Source organism: Dermochelys coriacea, chromosome 3, assembly GCF_009764565.3.
Source record: "Dermochelys coriacea isolate rDerCor1 chromosome 3, rDerCor1.pri.v4, whole genome shotgun sequence".
NCBI lineage: Eukaryota > Metazoa > Chordata > Testudines > Dermochelyidae > Dermochelys > Dermochelys coriacea.
The window spans coordinates 102,269,742-102,288,574 of record NC_050070.1 but is presented as its reverse complement, the minus strand read 5'-3'; the positions used below and the strand labels follow the sequence as shown (position 1 = coordinate 102,288,574).

General features: G+C 38.5%; 1 protein-coding gene across 1 annotated transcript in view; it reads left to right on the top strand.

Annotated features, from left to right (window-relative positions):
* The window catches only part of MOXD1 (monooxygenase DBH like 1), an 82,416-nt gene that overhangs the window by 21,776 nt on the left and 41,807 nt on the right, over positions 1-18,833 (top strand). The window contains 1 exon segment of the mRNA XM_038396421.2: positions 81-164. Within this exon segment, the coding sequence (XP_038252349.1) occupies positions 81-164 (84 nt within the window).

Genomic DNA, 18,833 nt, shown 5'->3' with positions numbered 1-18,833 from the left:
GGCAAGAGGCGGGGACTACAGCAACATGAAAAAAGTTTAACTTTTATATTAGTGTTTTCTTTCCCTTTTTATTAAGACAGGTGCTTATACCGGACAAAGATACAACATATTGGTGCCAAATGTTTAAGATACCTATACATCATGAAAAGCATCATGTGATAAAGGTATGTGACTCAGTCTGAAGAGTCCAATTTATACCCTCATGTTTAGAGATGTCCAGAGGACAGCAATTCTGTTTCACAGCAACTTTCAAGGTTTTCAAATTTGTTTTTGTTTTGCACTTTGACAAAAACAAAGAAACAAACAAGATCTTTCAACTGTTTTTGTGAAAACAGGAGTAAGGAAGGGTGTGGGTGTGTGTGTGCATGTGAGTGTGTGTGACACAGAGAGAGAGAGAGAGAGAGAGAGAGAGAGAATGGGTAAACTGATTTGGGTAAAAAAGCCAAAAAAGCCACAGGCTTTTTTACAAAGCTCAGAGCAAATTCAGACTGGTTTCAAAACTGCAACCAGTTAGCATTATTCCTTATATTATAAATTTTTTAGCCTCTGTAACTTCTGGTTCAGGCTGGACCCAGAAGCACAAAAACACTGTGAGAAAGATGGTGCTTATATTCTTCCTCACAAAATCAATAATGTGATGTACCTTAGATTTCACAAAAGAGCCCATTCTCACAATAATTCTGTTCCACTTTGCCAGACCAAAGTGAAGTAAATAGTTCAAATAAATATCCATATGTTTGGGTGCTTATCTGAATCAACAAACATTTTTTAGATTCACTCCTCATTAATTTAAGGTATGTAATATGTAATCATAAAATTATTGTATCAGTGTGAATAGATGTTAAAAGAACAAAGTAAGAATTATTTGAGAGAAATTTCAGTCTTGAGGAAACAAAATTAGATGGTGCTAGTTAAAAGAAGCATGATCCTGCAGTTAGTAGTCCTTGACTTGAGTGGCAGTATACAATTATTATGTATGAATAAGGGTTGCAGGATCAGGCTCAAGGTTTTAATTTTTCCTAAAACCCATTGATGTTTCAAGTAAAAACATGAAGATGTTACTACTATTGTTGGGCTTCTCTATTATGTTCATGCATCTCCAATAAGTTCGGTGAGATTGCAAGGGTCTAAAAACAAAAGGTACATCTACACTACAAAAAACACCCCCAGCAGAGAGTCTCAGAGCCCAGGTCAGGCTGTGGACTTGCGTTACAGGGCTAAAAATAACAGTGCTGACATTCCTCCTTTGGCTGGAGTCCAGGCTCTGAAACCCAGCGACATGCGTGTTCTCAGAGACTAGGCTCCAGCCCAAGGCAGAATGTCTACACTTCTATTTTTATCTCGGTAACACAATCCCAAGTAAGTTGACCTGGGTTCAGAGACTTGCTGCTGTGGGGTTCTTTTGCAGTGTAGACATACCCTAAGAGAACTTGACCCATTATCTCTAATGTGTATATGAGACATGGTTATTCTGTGGTACAATGGGTTTAATCAATTTTCCAGTGGATAAATCGTTAGGTCCAAATGATGCCCCCAGTTACTTGCATGTAAATCCCATTGAAGTAGGCAGTAACCAGTCATACAGCGGTATATGTAAAACAGAATTTGGCCTGAAATATTAATGTGTGAAAACTCCTTGCTATCTGTTTTCAAATGATATAGGCTCAGAATATTAAGCACCTATGCACGTCTTTCAATGCTGATCTTAATAGCAACTGTACACATGTATGCTTCACTGAAAAGACTCTGTGTAACTTGCCTTAAGATGCTTTGCATGATAGCTACTATAGGTGCACCATGTGAATGTAGTATGTGGCCAGTTGAAGTTTGAGAACTTAAGCTGAAATTCACTTATTGGTTGATTTTTTTTCACAGAAGTGTGGTGTTTCATATTCTTTACTTATGCTGTGATTTATAATGAATATTAGAATCTCATAAACTTTGAAAGTCTCCTGTTTGATATTTTATTATAAATAGCTGACAATTTTAATATTATTTTCAATGTTTTTCTGACTTGGGGAAGAAAGCAATGTTGTAATTTAAATGGTGTGGTACTCACTGACAGCTAAACTGATTACAGAGAAAAGGAGAGAAAAGGAATTGTGAAAATCCTGTTTTAGCATTTCTTTCTAAGGGTAGAACTTGAATTTTCAGATACGTCACACAGCTATATAGCTGACTTATGCAGGCTTGTTGTGGATTTATACAGATGTATTCTTGCAAACACATTGTGCATTTCCAAATGCTTATTGATTACACAAAGGAATGGGATTATGGATCTCCAAAAAGGACATGGGCCATGCAAACAAAGATAGAAATGGACAAAGGACAAGCCAAATGTATTATCTGCTTTCAACAAACTGATTGGGCCATTTGGATACATAAGTAGATGTTGATTCATGGTTTCTTCTGTTGTATACATTCAACACAAACAAGGCATCCCACTTTTAGAAAGAGAAAAAGCCATGTGCATAACTTTAAGTACATAAGCAGTCTCATCAGCTTCAGAAGGACTAAACAATTAGTTATGTACAAATGCTTAAGTACTTTACTGGTTTAAGCCCTTAACTGGTCCAACTCCAAATTAAGCTGAATTTGGTTCATATAGCACACCTTTTCTTTCTCTCTTTCATTTCTTTTTGTTAATTATAATTATCCTCTGACTAATTTATTTTCAGATATATTAATTTTCATTGTAAAGTACAATATTTTCTCTAGACAAGACCTTAGGGAAATAGAGATAAAAGTAAAGCTAGGCAGTGAAAAGTTTTAAGAATCTCCGATTGTAGCTGGTTGAGTTGAAAGAGGTAAAGAAAGGGAAGTGATTATTGTAAAAAAAACAAAAAACAAACCCTGTGAAACCTGAGATGTGGTTCTAGTCACCCACAATAGGAGACATCAGCCCTCCGTTCCCACACACAGAGCAGTCCAGCTCTGCTGGTGGTGAGCAGGCTCCACCCTTCTAAAAGATGCAGTGTTCATTCTTCCTGCATGCCCCAGTGAGAAGCTATGCTCTTCACGAGTTCCTTCCAGGCAGTGCAGCTCTGCTTCACCCCCACTGTGGGCCTGAAAGCCACAATCTACCCCTAACCGCTTTTAGGAAATATGGTTTTGTCTGGGTGAAAAGCCTGCCAAATTGAATGATGGTGGTTGTTAGTTCAAAGGTATTTAAGAATGCATTAGGTGCTGTTTTGGAGACTTGCATGTAAAGGAAGTTAGGGCCCAATCCTACAAACCTTTACTCATCCAAGTAGTCCATTGAAGTCAGTGGGACCATTTGTCTGGGTAAGTGTTCAGTCCATGATTTTTAGTGTCTAGCAGCGTTATGAATTTAAGCTCTCAGGAATCGACATGACTACAATTACACTGCATACAACAGGTAAATTATGTAGCAGATAAGACTACTTCTGTATTCAACCCATAGCTACAATGAGGACAGGAGCAAGTAACTATGCCTTACACCATATCCGCGAACAGAGAACAGACCATAAGTACAATAAAGGGTCACTGAATCAGGGTTAAAAGAAAAGGAGTACTTGTGGAACCTTAGAGACTAACAAATTTATTTGAGCATAAGCTTTCGTGAGCTACAGCTCACTTCATTGGATGCATGCAGTGGAAAATACAGTGGGAGGATTTTATGTACACAGAGAACATGAAACAATGGGTGTTACCATACACACTGTAACGAGAGTGATCAGGTAAGGTGAGCTATTACCAGCAGGAGAGGAAAAAAACAAAACAAAACAAACAAACAAAAAACCTTTTGTAGTGATAATCAAAGTGATAAGGTGGGCCATTTCCAGCAGTTGACAAGAACGTGTGAGGAACAGTGGGGGGGAGGAGGGGGAAATAAACATGGGGAAATAGTTTTACTTTGTGTAATGACACATCCACTCCCAGTCTTTATTCAAGCCTAATGTAAAGGTGTCCAGTTTGCAAATTAATGCCAATTCAGCAGTCTCTCATTGGAGTCTGTTTTTGAAGTTTTTTGTTGTTGAAGAATAGCCACTCTTAGGTCTCAGAGTAGCAGCCATGTTAGTCTGTATTTGCAAAAAAAAAAAAGGAGTACTTGTGGCACCTTAGAGACTAACAAATTTATTAGAGCATAAGCTTTCGTGAGCTACAGCTCACTTCATCGGATGCATCCGATGAAGTGAGCTGTAGCTCACGAAAGCTTATGCTCTAATAAATTTGTTAGTCTCTAAGGTGCCACAAGTACTCCTTTACTATTAGGTCTGTAATCGAGTGACCAGAGATATTGAAGTGTTCTCCAACTGGTTTTTGAATGTTATAATTCTTGACTTCTGATTTGTGTCCATTGATTCTTTTACGTAGAGACTGTCCAGTTTGGCCAATGTACATGGCAGAGGGGCATTGCTGGCACATGATGGCATATATCACATTGGTAGATGCGCAGGTGAATGAGCCTCTGATAGTGTGGCTGATGAGATTAGGCCCTATGATGGTGTCCCCTGAATAGATATGTGGACAGAGTTGGCAACGGGCTTTGTTGCAAGGATAGGTTCCTGGGTTCGTGTTTTTGTTGTTGCGTTGTGTGGTTGCTGATAAGTATTTGCTTCAGGTGCGGGGTGTCTGTAAGCAAGGACTGGCCTGTCTCCCAAGATCTGTGAGAGTGATGGGTCGTCCTTCAGGATAGGTTGTAGATCCTTGATGATGCGTTGGAGAGGTTTTAGTTGGGGCTGAAGGTGATGACTAGTGGCGTTCTGTTATTTTCTTTGTTGGGCCTGTCCTGTAGTAGGTAACTTCTGGGTATAATCAAGGTTATGATTTCTCATTTTAATTTTCCTTTATTTTATATTTCTTGGAACTTTAAGTTCCTTGAGATAGGGACAATGTCTGCCTATATATTTGTATATACTCAATCCCATTATGAACTTTCTGGCTGCAGAACCAAATATCAGTGCAACAGGCCAATTTTAAAAATCACAATAGGTAGAACTGAAGAATGTTGGGACATGTTGGGGATAGAGTACGTCAGGCATCATCTAATCCACACGCTGGACCTGCAAGATGGCTGTACAGTAGCTCTGAAACCCCAAGATGAAACTGGCTTTGTTTATCGGAGCAGTGTACATCACCTCCTGTGTGCAAAAACCTCCCACAGCTAGATGTGCATTTGCCTATCTTGCTGCTTGCAGCTCCAGGATGTGGCATATTCTTGGGGCTTGCAACCATGCAGTACGTTTTTATTTTTCCTATACATAGAAATTAGCTCTGAGTTTTCTCAAATGTAGGGGATCAGGCTTTGTGTTGTATTTGTTACTCAAGACTTTCTAAAATATAAGTTTAAGTCTATTGATTATTCAGATTCTTGCACTGCTCTAGACAATTATTAACTAGCCATTCTTGAAAATGAAAGTTTGTCTCACTTCTTTTTCTAAATGTGCTTTTATTGAAATGAGTACACAAAGAGTATCATATTCATAAGGCAAAGTCCTCTGCACCACATAAGCTTCTCACATGGAATGAGTGGGGGGGTCTGCTGACAGGATAGTCCCACTGGGGTGCCCATGCACTCCTAAACCCTATGAAAAGGTCTCTGCATTGGTCTTGCATAAGCCACATTGAACATGGATTTTGTGTGCATGGATAATTGGCCTAGAGAGGCCACTGGTGATATGCCAACCCTTAGATTGGGGTAGGAGCTATGTCAGTAAGAGAGAGAGAGCAGCTCCACACCCCCAATTGCTCTGTATGCCACCTGCTTGGAGCCTGAATACTCAGGTTTTCTGCAGGTAATAAAAGGGTTAGTTTAGGTTATGCCATTTTATCTAGTCAAGGATTACGGTTTTTTTTAATTCTTTTTCTTATTTCTCATTCTATGTAAGAGTTCTCCCCTGGAAGCACATTGAAACTTCTGAAATCCATTTAAGTACCATCAAGTACTCTGATTTCCATTGCTTATCTACATCGTGTGACAACACATCTTTTTTGTCAGGTCAGGTCTCAGCATTTCTCCCTGTGGTGCTGAGGAGGCCTGGGGTAAAACACGCTGACACTGGAGATTTAATATTTCACATAGTTTATTTACAATATTTACAGGGTTGGCCCCAAAGCATCTTTAAACAAAAACAAAATTTTTTTTAATTTCCTAACACCAGCTGGAGTACTGCCTCTTTTTATGTCACTACCAATTGCCAGCCACCCTCCCTGGGTCCAGCTACGCTGAGAACTAGGGCCCCCACCCCAAACAAAAATAAACAAAAGATTTCTGCTTATAGGGGAAAACAGCTCTTCACCTACAAGAAATCTTTTCCCTTCACTGCATGCAACCCTTCTGCAGCTTGTTTGTCATCCATCCTCTCTTATCCCTCTCACTGGAAGAGATTCTTAAAGATCACAGGCTGCCCTTCATTAAACTCAAGTGTCGATAATTAACTTGAGGGTAACCTCTTTCAGTTCATAGGAAAAAGTGCTTTAATCATTTTAAGACTACTATACCTACCTTCAACCACCCTTCCAGAACTGCCAGGTCTGACTTTGTCACAATATATAAAAATGTCACCAGATCGCTTTCCCTATTAACGCTTCGCATATCTATTAATTTTTGTCTTATTTTTCAATTTATCTGGTGACCTTATTTCTTCATTTTTTTCTGAGCTTGCACCGTACAGATGTTTGCCATACATATGTCATGAAAATGACAGTTTCAAATTCATTAGAAACACTTCTACAGAAATGATATTTTTGAAATGTGTTTTAGTGCTTTTATCTCTTTCTGTTCATAATTTTTCAGTAACATTTTTTTTAACTGTTTTTAGCTTAGGACTCAGTGCTTTCTTTCTCCCTAAGACTTATTTTACATGGATTACTTATTAATTTAACTGCATCAGCCAAAATTATATTATACATTACTTTGGACCTGTGCTTCTTAGGTATAAATGCTGACCTCCGATCTCCCAAATGCAGCATTGTATTTCCTACTGCAATTAAAAAACTTAAATACAATATTACCTGCTTTATACAAATGTTCTCCCACCACACCTGGCACACCTCTGTTTCCCTTCACATACTTGAGTGGTGTATACACACTTCTGTCAATTTATAACATCTGTTGATGAAAGAACGTATGTTTTAGAAGCCAGGAACTCCATAATCACTTTGCTTGAAGGTTTTTCAGCACTAAGTGTAACATGACCATACTAGTTTCAACACCCAATCCATTTTTCCTTCTTATTTTCTTAACCCCCTTAAAGTATCTTTTTTAAAATTTGTGGAACCAATCTTGCAACTCTTAGTAATAATAATCTCTACATTAATAGTAGTAATAGGCAGAAAAAGGTTGTCTGAGATTGAATATTGGTATTAAGGATATCTTCCATGGGTTGCAATGTTGTAGTCTTGTTGGATGGATATTAGGGAGACAAGGTAGATGAGGTAATATCTTTTATTCTACCATCTTCAGTTTATGAAAGAGAAGCTTTCAAGCTTACAAAGTTGGTCCAATACCCACCTTGTCTCTCTAGTATTAAGGGTAGTCCAAAGCAAGTAGTATAAAATAAGAACTAACTTACCCAGAATTTGGAACCTTCACCCAGAATTTTGAACCAGCCTTGCTGAAGATACAAAGAAATCAGCCAATGTCTTTCTTCCCCATCCCCCCGCCATTGTTTTTAATTTTCATGCTGCTTGGAGGTTCTGTCTGGGACCAGAAGCAGAATAGCCAAAATACTGGAAGAAAGGCTGCACTATTTCCATGACCAAATGGAATCAGAAAGTATTACAAATCCCATCAGAGAGCCTGCTTTTATGAGATTTGCAGCACAATTTTGCAGACTCTGCAGAGGTTCGGAGAGTATGGATGATGTTTGGATACATACTCAAATCATCTCTTTCATGTCTCTCCATTCATTGTGCAGTATCACTCATGAGAATGGAGCAAACATGTTGACCAGTGATGGAATGGGAGAAAGTACAATGTTTAGGGTTTATATGGGTAGACGCATAAGACACAATCAGAAATACATCTGGTTGGTCAAATATCAAGTATCTCTGAGTGTCTCTTGTACAATAAAACAAATAGACAGCATATTGACACAAATAAACCTTTTTCATCATTATTAATATGTGGGGTGATAGAGAAGGTAGTGATAAAGGATTTTTAACTCAAATTTCTTAGGGAAGTAAATCACTTTGAGTCCCATTGATCTATCCTACTTCAAAAGAAAAAAAAACTGTTTTTTTTTAAGTCTGCTTTGAGGAGGTTTGGATTTTTTGCATAGGCAATTATTTTTTCTTTTAATCATCAAAGGATAAGTGAGAGAATAATCAAATCAGTCCATATATTTCACCAGGAAAAGCCTAGTTATGGAACATAGAAAAATGGTGAAGTACACTTTTGCATAACATATGTAACCAATTTTCCAGTACTGGTCTTGCAACAAGAAGGGAGTGCCTTTTAAACTAAGATTTATCTGTATTGGAGCAGGCTAGCAGCTGCTGGTTAAACTTCATTTTCAGATTCATAGTAATCTCTTATTAGAAAGCAGAATCCCTCAAAAATCTTGTTGCCAAGAGAGAATGGGCTTTTGGACATGGGAATGCTTTAGTAATACCAAAGACTCCAGTGTGAAAAACACAAAGAGACTCCAGTTTTAAGAGACTGATTGATTAAAGGCCAGAAAGGCGGCTTGCAGCCTTTGGTACCTAAATGGGGGCCCTGATTTTTATGTTGAATGATACCAGACAGTAACTTCTTGTTGTTCTCTGGCCTGAACTTTTACGTTTTGCTTAATGTCATAACTCTGGAAAATTGCATCAGACAATCTGAAACAACAAGTGCTGTATTTTACATGTGCATTGCATGTGCACAATAATTTCAACCCTATAAAATTAGATTGTCTGCAAAGTGTTCATCGTGTGCCACAAAGCTTGCAGGCTATCTGGCCTCTGACCTGGTGGACTGTCGCTTCATTGCAAGCCTGAACAGGCAGATTAGATTATGCAATGTCAAAAATCACTCCACGGACCTGGCAGGAGATTCAAACTTTTCCAGGAAAACCCCCTTAAACGTACACCTTGCACATTCAAACACTGTCCCTTCATGCCGTAGGTGGTTGTGTGCCTCAGACTTGGGGAGCAAAAATAGCAGCATCTATAGCCACATCAGAGTTGGTTGTGCAGCCAAATTCCACATTTCTCAGTGGAGTGTAATCCTCCCCTGAAGTTTTGTCTGTATTCCTTTCTAATAAGAAATATGTAAAGGGTGGAGGTCCTTCTATTTAGCCCCATATTACGCTGTACACTGATACCCCATTCCATTGTGGCTAGCTGCAGAACATGAACATCTGAATTCACCCACTCCTATCACCTGGGTCTTCTTTTCTAACTAAATGATCACCCAAACCTAAAAGTGGAAATACTTCAACAAAAAAACTTCAAAAACAGACTCCAACAAGAGACTGCTGAATTGGAATTAATTTGCAAACTGGATACAATTAACTTAAACTTGAATAGAGACTGGGAGTGGATGGGTCATTACACAAAGTAAAACTGTTTCCCCATGTTTATTCTCCCCCGACACTGTTCCTCAGACGTTCTTGTCAACTGCTGGAAATGGCCCACATGGATTATCATTACTAAAGGTTTCCCCCCGCCCCCGCTCTCCTGCTGATAATAACTCACCTTAAGTGATCACTCTGGTTACAGTGTGTATGGTAACACCCATTGTTTCATGTTCTCTATGTATATAAATCTCCCCACTGTATTTTCCACTGAATGCATCCGATGAAGTGAGCTGTAGCTCACGAAAGCTTATGCTCAAATAAATTTGTTAGTCTCTAAGGTGCCACAAGTACTCCTTTTCTTTTTGTCTATACTGATGCACTCACAATGTGATCATGCAGTAGGCAATTATATACTCTATACAGGCCTTCTGGTTTACATGGACCACAACATTCTTAAGAGAATGACCAGTATCATAACTTAAACTTTTTCTTAAAATCCAGCATAGTGAAGGGACACAAGTATATGTGCCCTGATACTCTGGGATTCAGCTCCCTAATCCCCAAATCTTCTAACTGCCTCTTTCCATGATGGAAGAATTTGTCTGTCTTGTGGGGTCATCATCTATCTATACTTGATATTAAGGCTCCATTCCCACATTTGATCTCCTACTTCATCCGTTTCCTCTCCTCCCCCCACTCTCTGTTCTGTGTATAGTTTTGGGGATGTGGAAATAGATAAAGGGAATTTGGATGCAGGCCTCTGAAATGAGCTGGAGTCAGGCTAACTCTAACTTTAATAATGCGAGATTTGTAGAAGCAGGGATAGTGCAAAGCGAGTGGAAAAGACTGTGAAAGAGGCTGTTGTGACCTTGTATTAGATAAGAATAGAATGTAGACTATAAGAGAAATTGGTGAGAAAAAGATATTAAGATAAGATATTATGAAGGAATATGTATAAACAATATACAGCTGTTATTATAGTCTGTAATAAAGGTATAAATGCTTGCTTGAATTGTTTATCTTTAGAGAGACCTGCCTAGGTGGGGGAAACCCTGTGTCCTAGTGCACTCTCTCCCGCTGTGCAATTGCTTGAGATAATAAAGTGCATCTGTCTTGCTGCATCCAACCTGAGAGTGAGAACTGTGTTTTCTCCAACAGGGATATGGTAGTGACTAACCAATGCAGTAGTGTAGTTGAGGGTAAACAGAATTTACCCACTTCTTACTGGGAGAATATGGAGTTTAGTTTAGGGGTTTACCCATGTCTTTTTTTACTACTACACCACTGAATCAATGCACCAAAGATGCAAGGAAATCCTGTTATAGGAATGTCTGCAATTAGTCTGACTATTCTCCCCATCATGGTAGGTAATAAAACATTCCTGTAACATGTAAATATATAGCCTGTAAATATATATCAGCCAAAATGATGCTGCAGTGGACAGGTGTATATCACTCTTTGTGTAAATACCAGCATAGCTAGGCTATAGGTAGGTAATAAAATACCAGTGAATGAGACAATTAAGCGTGAGTAAGGATGGCTGTATCTGGACCATACTGAATAGCATGCCCACCTAAGTCCTAATAATACTGTGCCTATTTCCCTGGTGAACAATTTTCTAGATCAGACAAGCCAGGTAGGTTTAGCATCCTTGCCAAAACCTCCTTAGAAGCATTTTTGAGTACTCCAGGTTTATAGGTACCACATCCTGGGGAATTCCAGTTGGTGTCAACTAGTTATCAGGTTATTCTCTATAGAGTGAACAATTATGATTGGAGGATACCCCATCTATCCATCAAGCAATGAGATGGGAACAGCTGCTTCCAGAGTATCCTGTGAATGATGTGTCATAGTGACCCCAAAATCCAGTTGTAAACTCATCTTTCCAATGACTGCTTATTTCAGGGGCCAATGAATGAAACTGCTTCTGAAATGCGGATCCATATGTTCCAATGAACTCTTAAAGTTGAACAAACAAAACTACATTAATATAATCATGGAAAAATAACTCAGGCAAAACCACTCTGCCACATCAGTCAAATTCCTGCTGAGATCACACAAATATAACATCTCAATATACATCAGGTGACAGCTGGATCACTGTTGGCTGCTGAGTGTCCTTTGCACCAGGACCCCAGGGAAATTACACCTGGCTAAGTATACTCTAGCTCATAACATATTTAAAAATATAAAAACAAAAACTACCTCTGGCCTGATGAAACATACAAAGACAAAGTTGCTATAAAACTTCTGATGCACCCTTCATCATTACATCCTCTGCCCCATCCCTCTCTTTCATTTCCCTTCATATTATGTATGGACTAATTTTAGATGTTAAGATATTTAGGCATGGGCTGTGTCTTCCTCTTTGTTTTATGAGGAGCCTATCACATTTTTGGGTGCTGGAAAAGATATGAATGATAATAACAATATTCAAATAGTACTAATTACTTTGAAAGAGTAATATTATCTGAAGCTGACCCTTATTATATTTCCACTGATGCTGAATAGTACTTTATTCCACTGAAGTCAATAGGACTACTTATAGAGCAAGGAGCTACCCTATGCAAGGGTATCAGAATCCGGTCCAATATTAGAGAATGTGAATTTCATGGAAGTAATTAACATTAATTAACTTTAACATGCTTTACCACACTACTGAGCCATGTACAATTTGCGCCCTTTCTCTTTTCTATATGTTACCTCTTTAAGCCTTTGGAGGGCAGGGACCATGGGTAAAATTTTCAAAAGTGTTTTGAGTGACTGAGGATAGAGTTTAAGTCCCATATTCAAGAACCCAATTGCTTTTGAAAATTGTATCCCATGTCTTTATTTTTTACTTGCAACAGTATCTAGTAAATGTTTGGTGTTACAGAAAGAGTCGAGATGGATGAAACTTTTTAAGTGAATAGTTTACTTACCAAAAAATGCCATTTCAGGACAACTGAAATGGTTCATGAATTCTCTTTGATTTGGGAAATAGTTTTGGCTTAGAGAACAGAAAAAATACCATGTGCCTAAACAGACTGATCACAGAGAACTGTCAGCAGTCATTCCAGGAAGTTGTTTTTTTAAAAAAAGTTTCCCCCCACAAAAAGTCAAATATTATTTAGTAGCAAATAAATAAATTACAGTACTGATTTTTGGATCTGAAACATAAGAAGTTTATTGCTTCATTATTTTCACAGAGTAGTAATGGTGTTCCTGATTACTTCCAGATTAATTTTGTATGGTGTGTGTGAGCTGCACTGAAATCTAAGATTCTGTGGTCGTACTGTGTGTGTATCACAGCTACCATGCCAATATGCCTCATGCTTGAGAAAGAAATGACAGGATGGCAAAGTAAGATAACTGAATGAAACATGTATTTTCTTGACCCAAACATTTTATCAGTTTATTCCTCGGGGTTGCATTTTTTCACTCTGTTACTGCAATCTGTTATCTTAACAGTCTGAGAACATACCTGAGGGGGAAACAAGTCTTTGTGAATGCTCATTGTGATGTATGTTTCTTTGGATTGAGATGACTTTTAAGTTCTGGAACTCTTTCTAGGTAATAAGTTCAAACTGGTTAGTTGGAACTAAAAGCAGGAATCTAGGAGTGGACTGGGTGACAGTTGTAATTGCTGTGCACCTGTGCTTATTTTGAAATCTTTGCTGTTACTATTTTGTTTTTGTTTGTTTCTTCTTACCCAATTAAAGTTATTTAGTTTATGGTTACATGGCTGCTAATTGGGTATATGGAGGTGTAACAGTTATTAGGATTTTTTACTTTAATTATGATGATTTGGGGGGGATTGCATGAATTTAGAATCATTTAATTTAATTATGATAATCTTTGAGAAAATGGGGGGAAACAGCATGAATTTAGAGATGCAAAATACAGAGCAGCATTTAGCTGCAACTGCATATTTATTCAAGTGAAAATCTTACAGTTTCAAGCTACCGTACAGTAATCAAGTCTTAATGAGGTATAATAGTGAAATTTAAATAAGTGTCTCTTATTATATTAAGCAGCATGGTCAATCAGCAAACAAATGTCCCTTTTTTAACCATAAATGGGAAATGTCAATGCTCTGAATAACATTTTCCATTCCGACGGTAAGGACATTGTTCCTCACAGTGATGACAGAATTTGTGTTCAGTAACCTTGCTAGATGGTTTAAATTACTCTCAAAAGCAGTTAAACCCAGACTCAACAACAGTTTATAAAATAAATAAACAAATAACACAGTTATTTCAATTCAAGATTATGTTCTTCATTTGAAACTATCACTGAATACACTCTGCATGCACTAAGAAGGAATCATCCAAGTTTAAATGTTTGGAGTTGTGTGGAGCTTCCATGGTTGGTATGGAAAGTTTCCCATCCTTCAAGGGAAATTTACCTAATCTCATCATTTGGCTCTTTCTCCTGCAGGCTGGGCCTTTTCCTATTTAAGTGATCTTTGAATTAAATTGTTGTAAGAAGCAATTTATTTCAGTAACAACAAAATGTAATTGATATTTTCCCCACATCCAGGGTATGGCTAATATAAGAAAATATTTAATCTGAAAAAATATCAAGATACATAGCGGTGCTCAGTGTCATATATAAATAGGTCTGAGTAGAACTATAACAATGATTTTGTTATGCCTAGCACAGTTGACTCCAAAAACCACACACTTTTTAAAGATGCCTATATATTTGGTACCTTATAAATTCTGGAACTCTTTCTGGAGGGCAGAGTTCAAAACTGATTAGTTAGAAATAAGGACTGAATTTAACATGGACTGCATGACAGTGTCACCAAAACATATGCACATGCTTAACTTTACACACAGTGATTAATCCATTGAACTACTCACAGTGTGTAAAATTAACATGTGTTTTAAGTCTATGCAGAATTCAGACCTATGTAAAAATTCAGTATTTGAATTATGTTTTTCAGCATACCACATGGGACATGGGCAGATGCCCTGGCTATTCTGTGAGTTTAATTTCACAACTTCTGACAAATGCTCTCCACAGGGTGGAGGTGTTTGCAGGGCTATAATGGGGATAGGAGTGTGGTCCCCAAAATCCTTGAATTCCTAGGAACTGCCATGAAAATAGATTTCAGGGGTGAAATCCTGGCCCCATTAAAATCAATGGCAAAACTCCCATTGACTTTGGTAGAGTCAGGATTCCCTGCCCCCAGCTCTGCAGGTCCAGCTACATAGGGCTTCTGCTTATTTGAGCTGCTCTGGCTTGCATGGTGCTATACAAATGTGTATAAGAAGTGGAGCTGATCAGAAAATGAGGAAGGGGGTGTTGTGCAGAAAAATTAGACCAAAACATCAAAATACATTTCATGAACATTTTCAGAAGAAAATGTCAACTTTTTGTCAAAAACCCCCTAAAACATTTCAGTTTTAATTTTCTGAAGACAAATCTAGAACTTTCAAGGGAAGCAGATAGTTTCCATCAAAATTATTGTTTAGTTAAAACCCAATTTCTGACTGAAAAAAGTTGCAACAAAAATATCTTCAATCAACTCTAATGAGAAACCATGGACCTTACCTTGAGGAGCTTATCATCTAAGTTGGACAGGCAGATCAACAGACAATGAAAAAATATTGTTGATATATGAGAAAGTAAAAGTAAACAAGAAAGTAATACTACATGTCAAAAGCAAGAGGAGAGCAAAACATCTGTACATCTCTAATTGAAATTGTCTGGTGAAAATTAGCCAGAGCTCATTTTCAAAAAGCATTCATGGGTTTGGTGAACCTGATTAGATAAAATAACTATCCTAAACCATCCTGAACACCAAAGTAAGTACACAAAATCTCATGTCACTTTTTCTAATCCAAGTTTTCAGACCGTAGAATAGTATTCTGGACACTGAGCTGAGCACTATGGGCAGCTGATGATACCACATTCAAATGACTGTACCTATCCACTGCATAGCTTTTGTGTAAGGCCATCGCCTTGCTAAGTGGCATTTACCATGGAGAGTACATCCTCCTATAGTGCCTTGCTAGCCGTGGTTCTAGGTATTACATGGTTTAATGAGATGTAGGTGATTTATATAGCCATGTACTCCATGGAGTAATGGGTCTCTTGTCAGTGTTAATGCTGTGGAGGGACTGTTACTCCAGGGAAGGACCTCAGTTCATTTTTCTATGTTGAAGCACCGCTGTACACACTTTCACAATGGTGCATGGTTCATGGTTCATAAGACACAGGACACACCTATTCTGTGCAAGTGTGACAGGGTGCTGGTTGAGAAGTCCTTCATCAGCTCCTGCCACTTCAGCCCCAATCAAGGGAAATGGATTGGGGCGAGGTGAATAGCCCTGTGCTTCCCTGGTAACTGGCCGCATCTGCCAGTCTTATTAGCCCAGAGCTATAAAGGCTCTGAGGAAGCCAAAGAAAGAGGGGAAGGTAAAGAGAAAGGTCAAGTATAGAAGGAGATGGAAGCCCCTGAGTTTGTTGCTGGCCAAGCCTTTTGTAGGCAAAATAGCTGTGACACCTGTATATAGTTGTGAACTGGTGGTGGGAAACCTTTAGAGAATAAAGAGCATAGGTGTTGCACCAGACTGAAGTATCCTTAACTCATTGAGGAGGGAGGAACAGGGGCTGAATATCCGGGGGTGCAGCGTGGATGCCATTACAGCAAGAAAAGCCCCTTTTTGAAGCCTGCATTATCAAAATCACTTGCTTTAGTGTACTGAGTGTGGAGGTGCTTCTGCATCTGGCTAATGAATGTGGAGTCCCATGCAAGTCTGGTGCTTTAGGAACACTACTGTGCCCGCGAGGGCAGGACGGGGGGTGTGTGTGGAGAGATACCAGCAAAAGGAGGACACTCAGGCCTAAGAATAGTAAACTACGCTTTATTGAAGAAAGAAAGGAAGAACTTACGCTCCAATCTTTGCAGGGAGCCCCTAGGACGTGCAGAGGGGCTGCAGGGGACTCTGGCCATTTGGGACAGCTGACCAGGAAGGACTCCACCGGGGGGGGGGAGTCCTCTGAGGCGCTACATTCTCCGCACTTATCTCGGGGTTACATGGGGTCAATAGCTGGTATATTCTTACATGTATGATTTATGCTTGTTATACAAACTAACTTGTTTACAAGCAAACATATGCTGAGCTATGCTAAGATAGCTTTTGGCAGGGTCTGTTGGACAAAGTTCTTTGAAACTGCCTGCATCCCCCGCTTACATCCAGTCAGGTACTCAGTCCACCACTTAGCTCCTCGACAATCTTCCACAACCTTGCCCCTACAACTACTACTGCAGTACTACATTTTAGGAATTTCTCATCTGTAAACAGCTACAGAATTGGGCCAGAAGTGACTACAGAAATATGCAATAATGACAACATTTTATCTCAAGAATTTAAAACATCAAAATGAAATGGAAACCAGCTTTTGAATCTGAACAAATGAATAGACTAGCTTTAGTTTTTGTTGATGTTGTTTTCATGTTAGTGTGAAAACACCACTGGAACAAAAACAAAAACTGATTGATGTTTCTTTACATAACAAAGAAATCCAAAAATTGTTTTGCTAAATTTGGTTGACCAGATTTGCTAGTGAGATATTTCTGAGGTGGAGGATGGGATACAGTTTTCTGGCTTGGGTCATTTGGAGAAACAGCCATTAATAACAAGCTACAGCTGTAACTTCAAGGAAGCAAAGCAAACAAAAAGAGACAGAATATCGTTATAAACAAGGGTAAGCTTTCTTGTGAGATTTCTTCCTAGTAGGAGTCCTGACATCTTGGCACATTAGATCAATTTGAAAATTCATCCTGTTTAATGTTAATCCCATCAGTACCTTGAAGCTGGTTTGCAACAGAGTTGAATCCAAAACCCCTGTTAATAATGCTATGTTAAAAAAGATCAGGATATAGAAAGAAAAACAGTATGGTTGTGTTTGTAATATGTGAGTGGATAATTATGCAAAAGAGAACAAGAATTTATCTGAATAATTATCGGGCACTGATGAGTGGAAAATCAAAAGGCCAGATTCTGGTCTCAGTTATTCCTTTGTAAACATGGAGTAACTTCATTCATTTTAATTAAGTTACTGTGGATTTGCACAGGTGTGATTGAGGTCAGAATCTGGCCACAAATTCTAGTTTCATATTACACTGACAGTTCTTTGGAGTTAGTCTTGTGGCCATTGCTAAGAAGATACATTATGATGAAAGATGCTATAAAGAGGTGTAATGGCTCCCTAGTTAAAGAAGTTTGCTACTAGAGGAGGTTTCTAAGGGGTTTGAAGTGAATTATTAATAAACTCTAATAAGAATATAACAGTAGGGATCTATTATCGATCACCTGACCAGGACAGTGATAGTGATGATGAAATGCTAATTATCAAAATAAAAAACTCAGTAATAGTAGGGGATTTCAATTACCCCCATATTGACTGGCTTTCCTGTCACCTCAGGACGAAATGCAGAGACAAAATTTCTCGATACTTTAAATGACTGCTTCTTGGAGCAGCTGGTATAGGAGAGAGGCATAAGGGGAGAGGCAACTCTCAATCTAGTCCTGAGGGGAGCGCAGGATCTGGTCCAAGAGGTAACTATAACAGGACCGCTTGGAAATAGTGGCCATAATATAACAACATTTAACATTCCTGTGGTGGGAAGAACACCTCAACAGCCCAACACTGTGGCATTTAATTTCAGAAAGGAGAACTATACAAAAATGAGGAGGTTAGTTAAACAGAAATTAAAAGGTACAGTGACTAGAGTGAAATCCTTGCAAGCTGCATGGACACTTTTTAAAGATACCATAATAGAGGCTCAACTTAAATGTATACCCCAAATTAAAAAACACAGTAAAAGAACTAAAAAAGAGCCACCATGGCTTAACAAGCATGTAAAAGAAGCGGTGAGAGGTAAAAAGGGGTCTTTTAAAAAGTGGAAGTCAGATCCTAGTGAGGTAAATAGAAAGGAGCATAAACACTGCCAAATTAAATGTAATAAGAAAAGCAAAAAAGGAGTTTGAAGAACAGCTAGCCAAAAACTCAAAAGGTAATAACAAAATGTTTTTTAAGTACATCAGAAGCAGGAAGCTGCTAAACAACAGTGGGGCCCCTGGACAATCGAGATACAAAAGGAGCACTTAAAGACGATAAAGTCATCGCAGAGAAACTAAATGAATTCTTTACTTCAGTCTTCACAGCTGAGGATGTTAGGGAGATTCCCAAACCTGAGATGTCTTTTGTAGGTGACAAATCTAAGGAATTGTCACAGATTGAAGTTTCATTAGAGGAGGTTTTGGAATTAATTGAGTTATTTAACAATAACAAGTCACTGGGACCAGATGGCATTCACCCAAGAGTTCTGAAAGAGCTCAAATGTGAAATTGCGGAACTATTAAC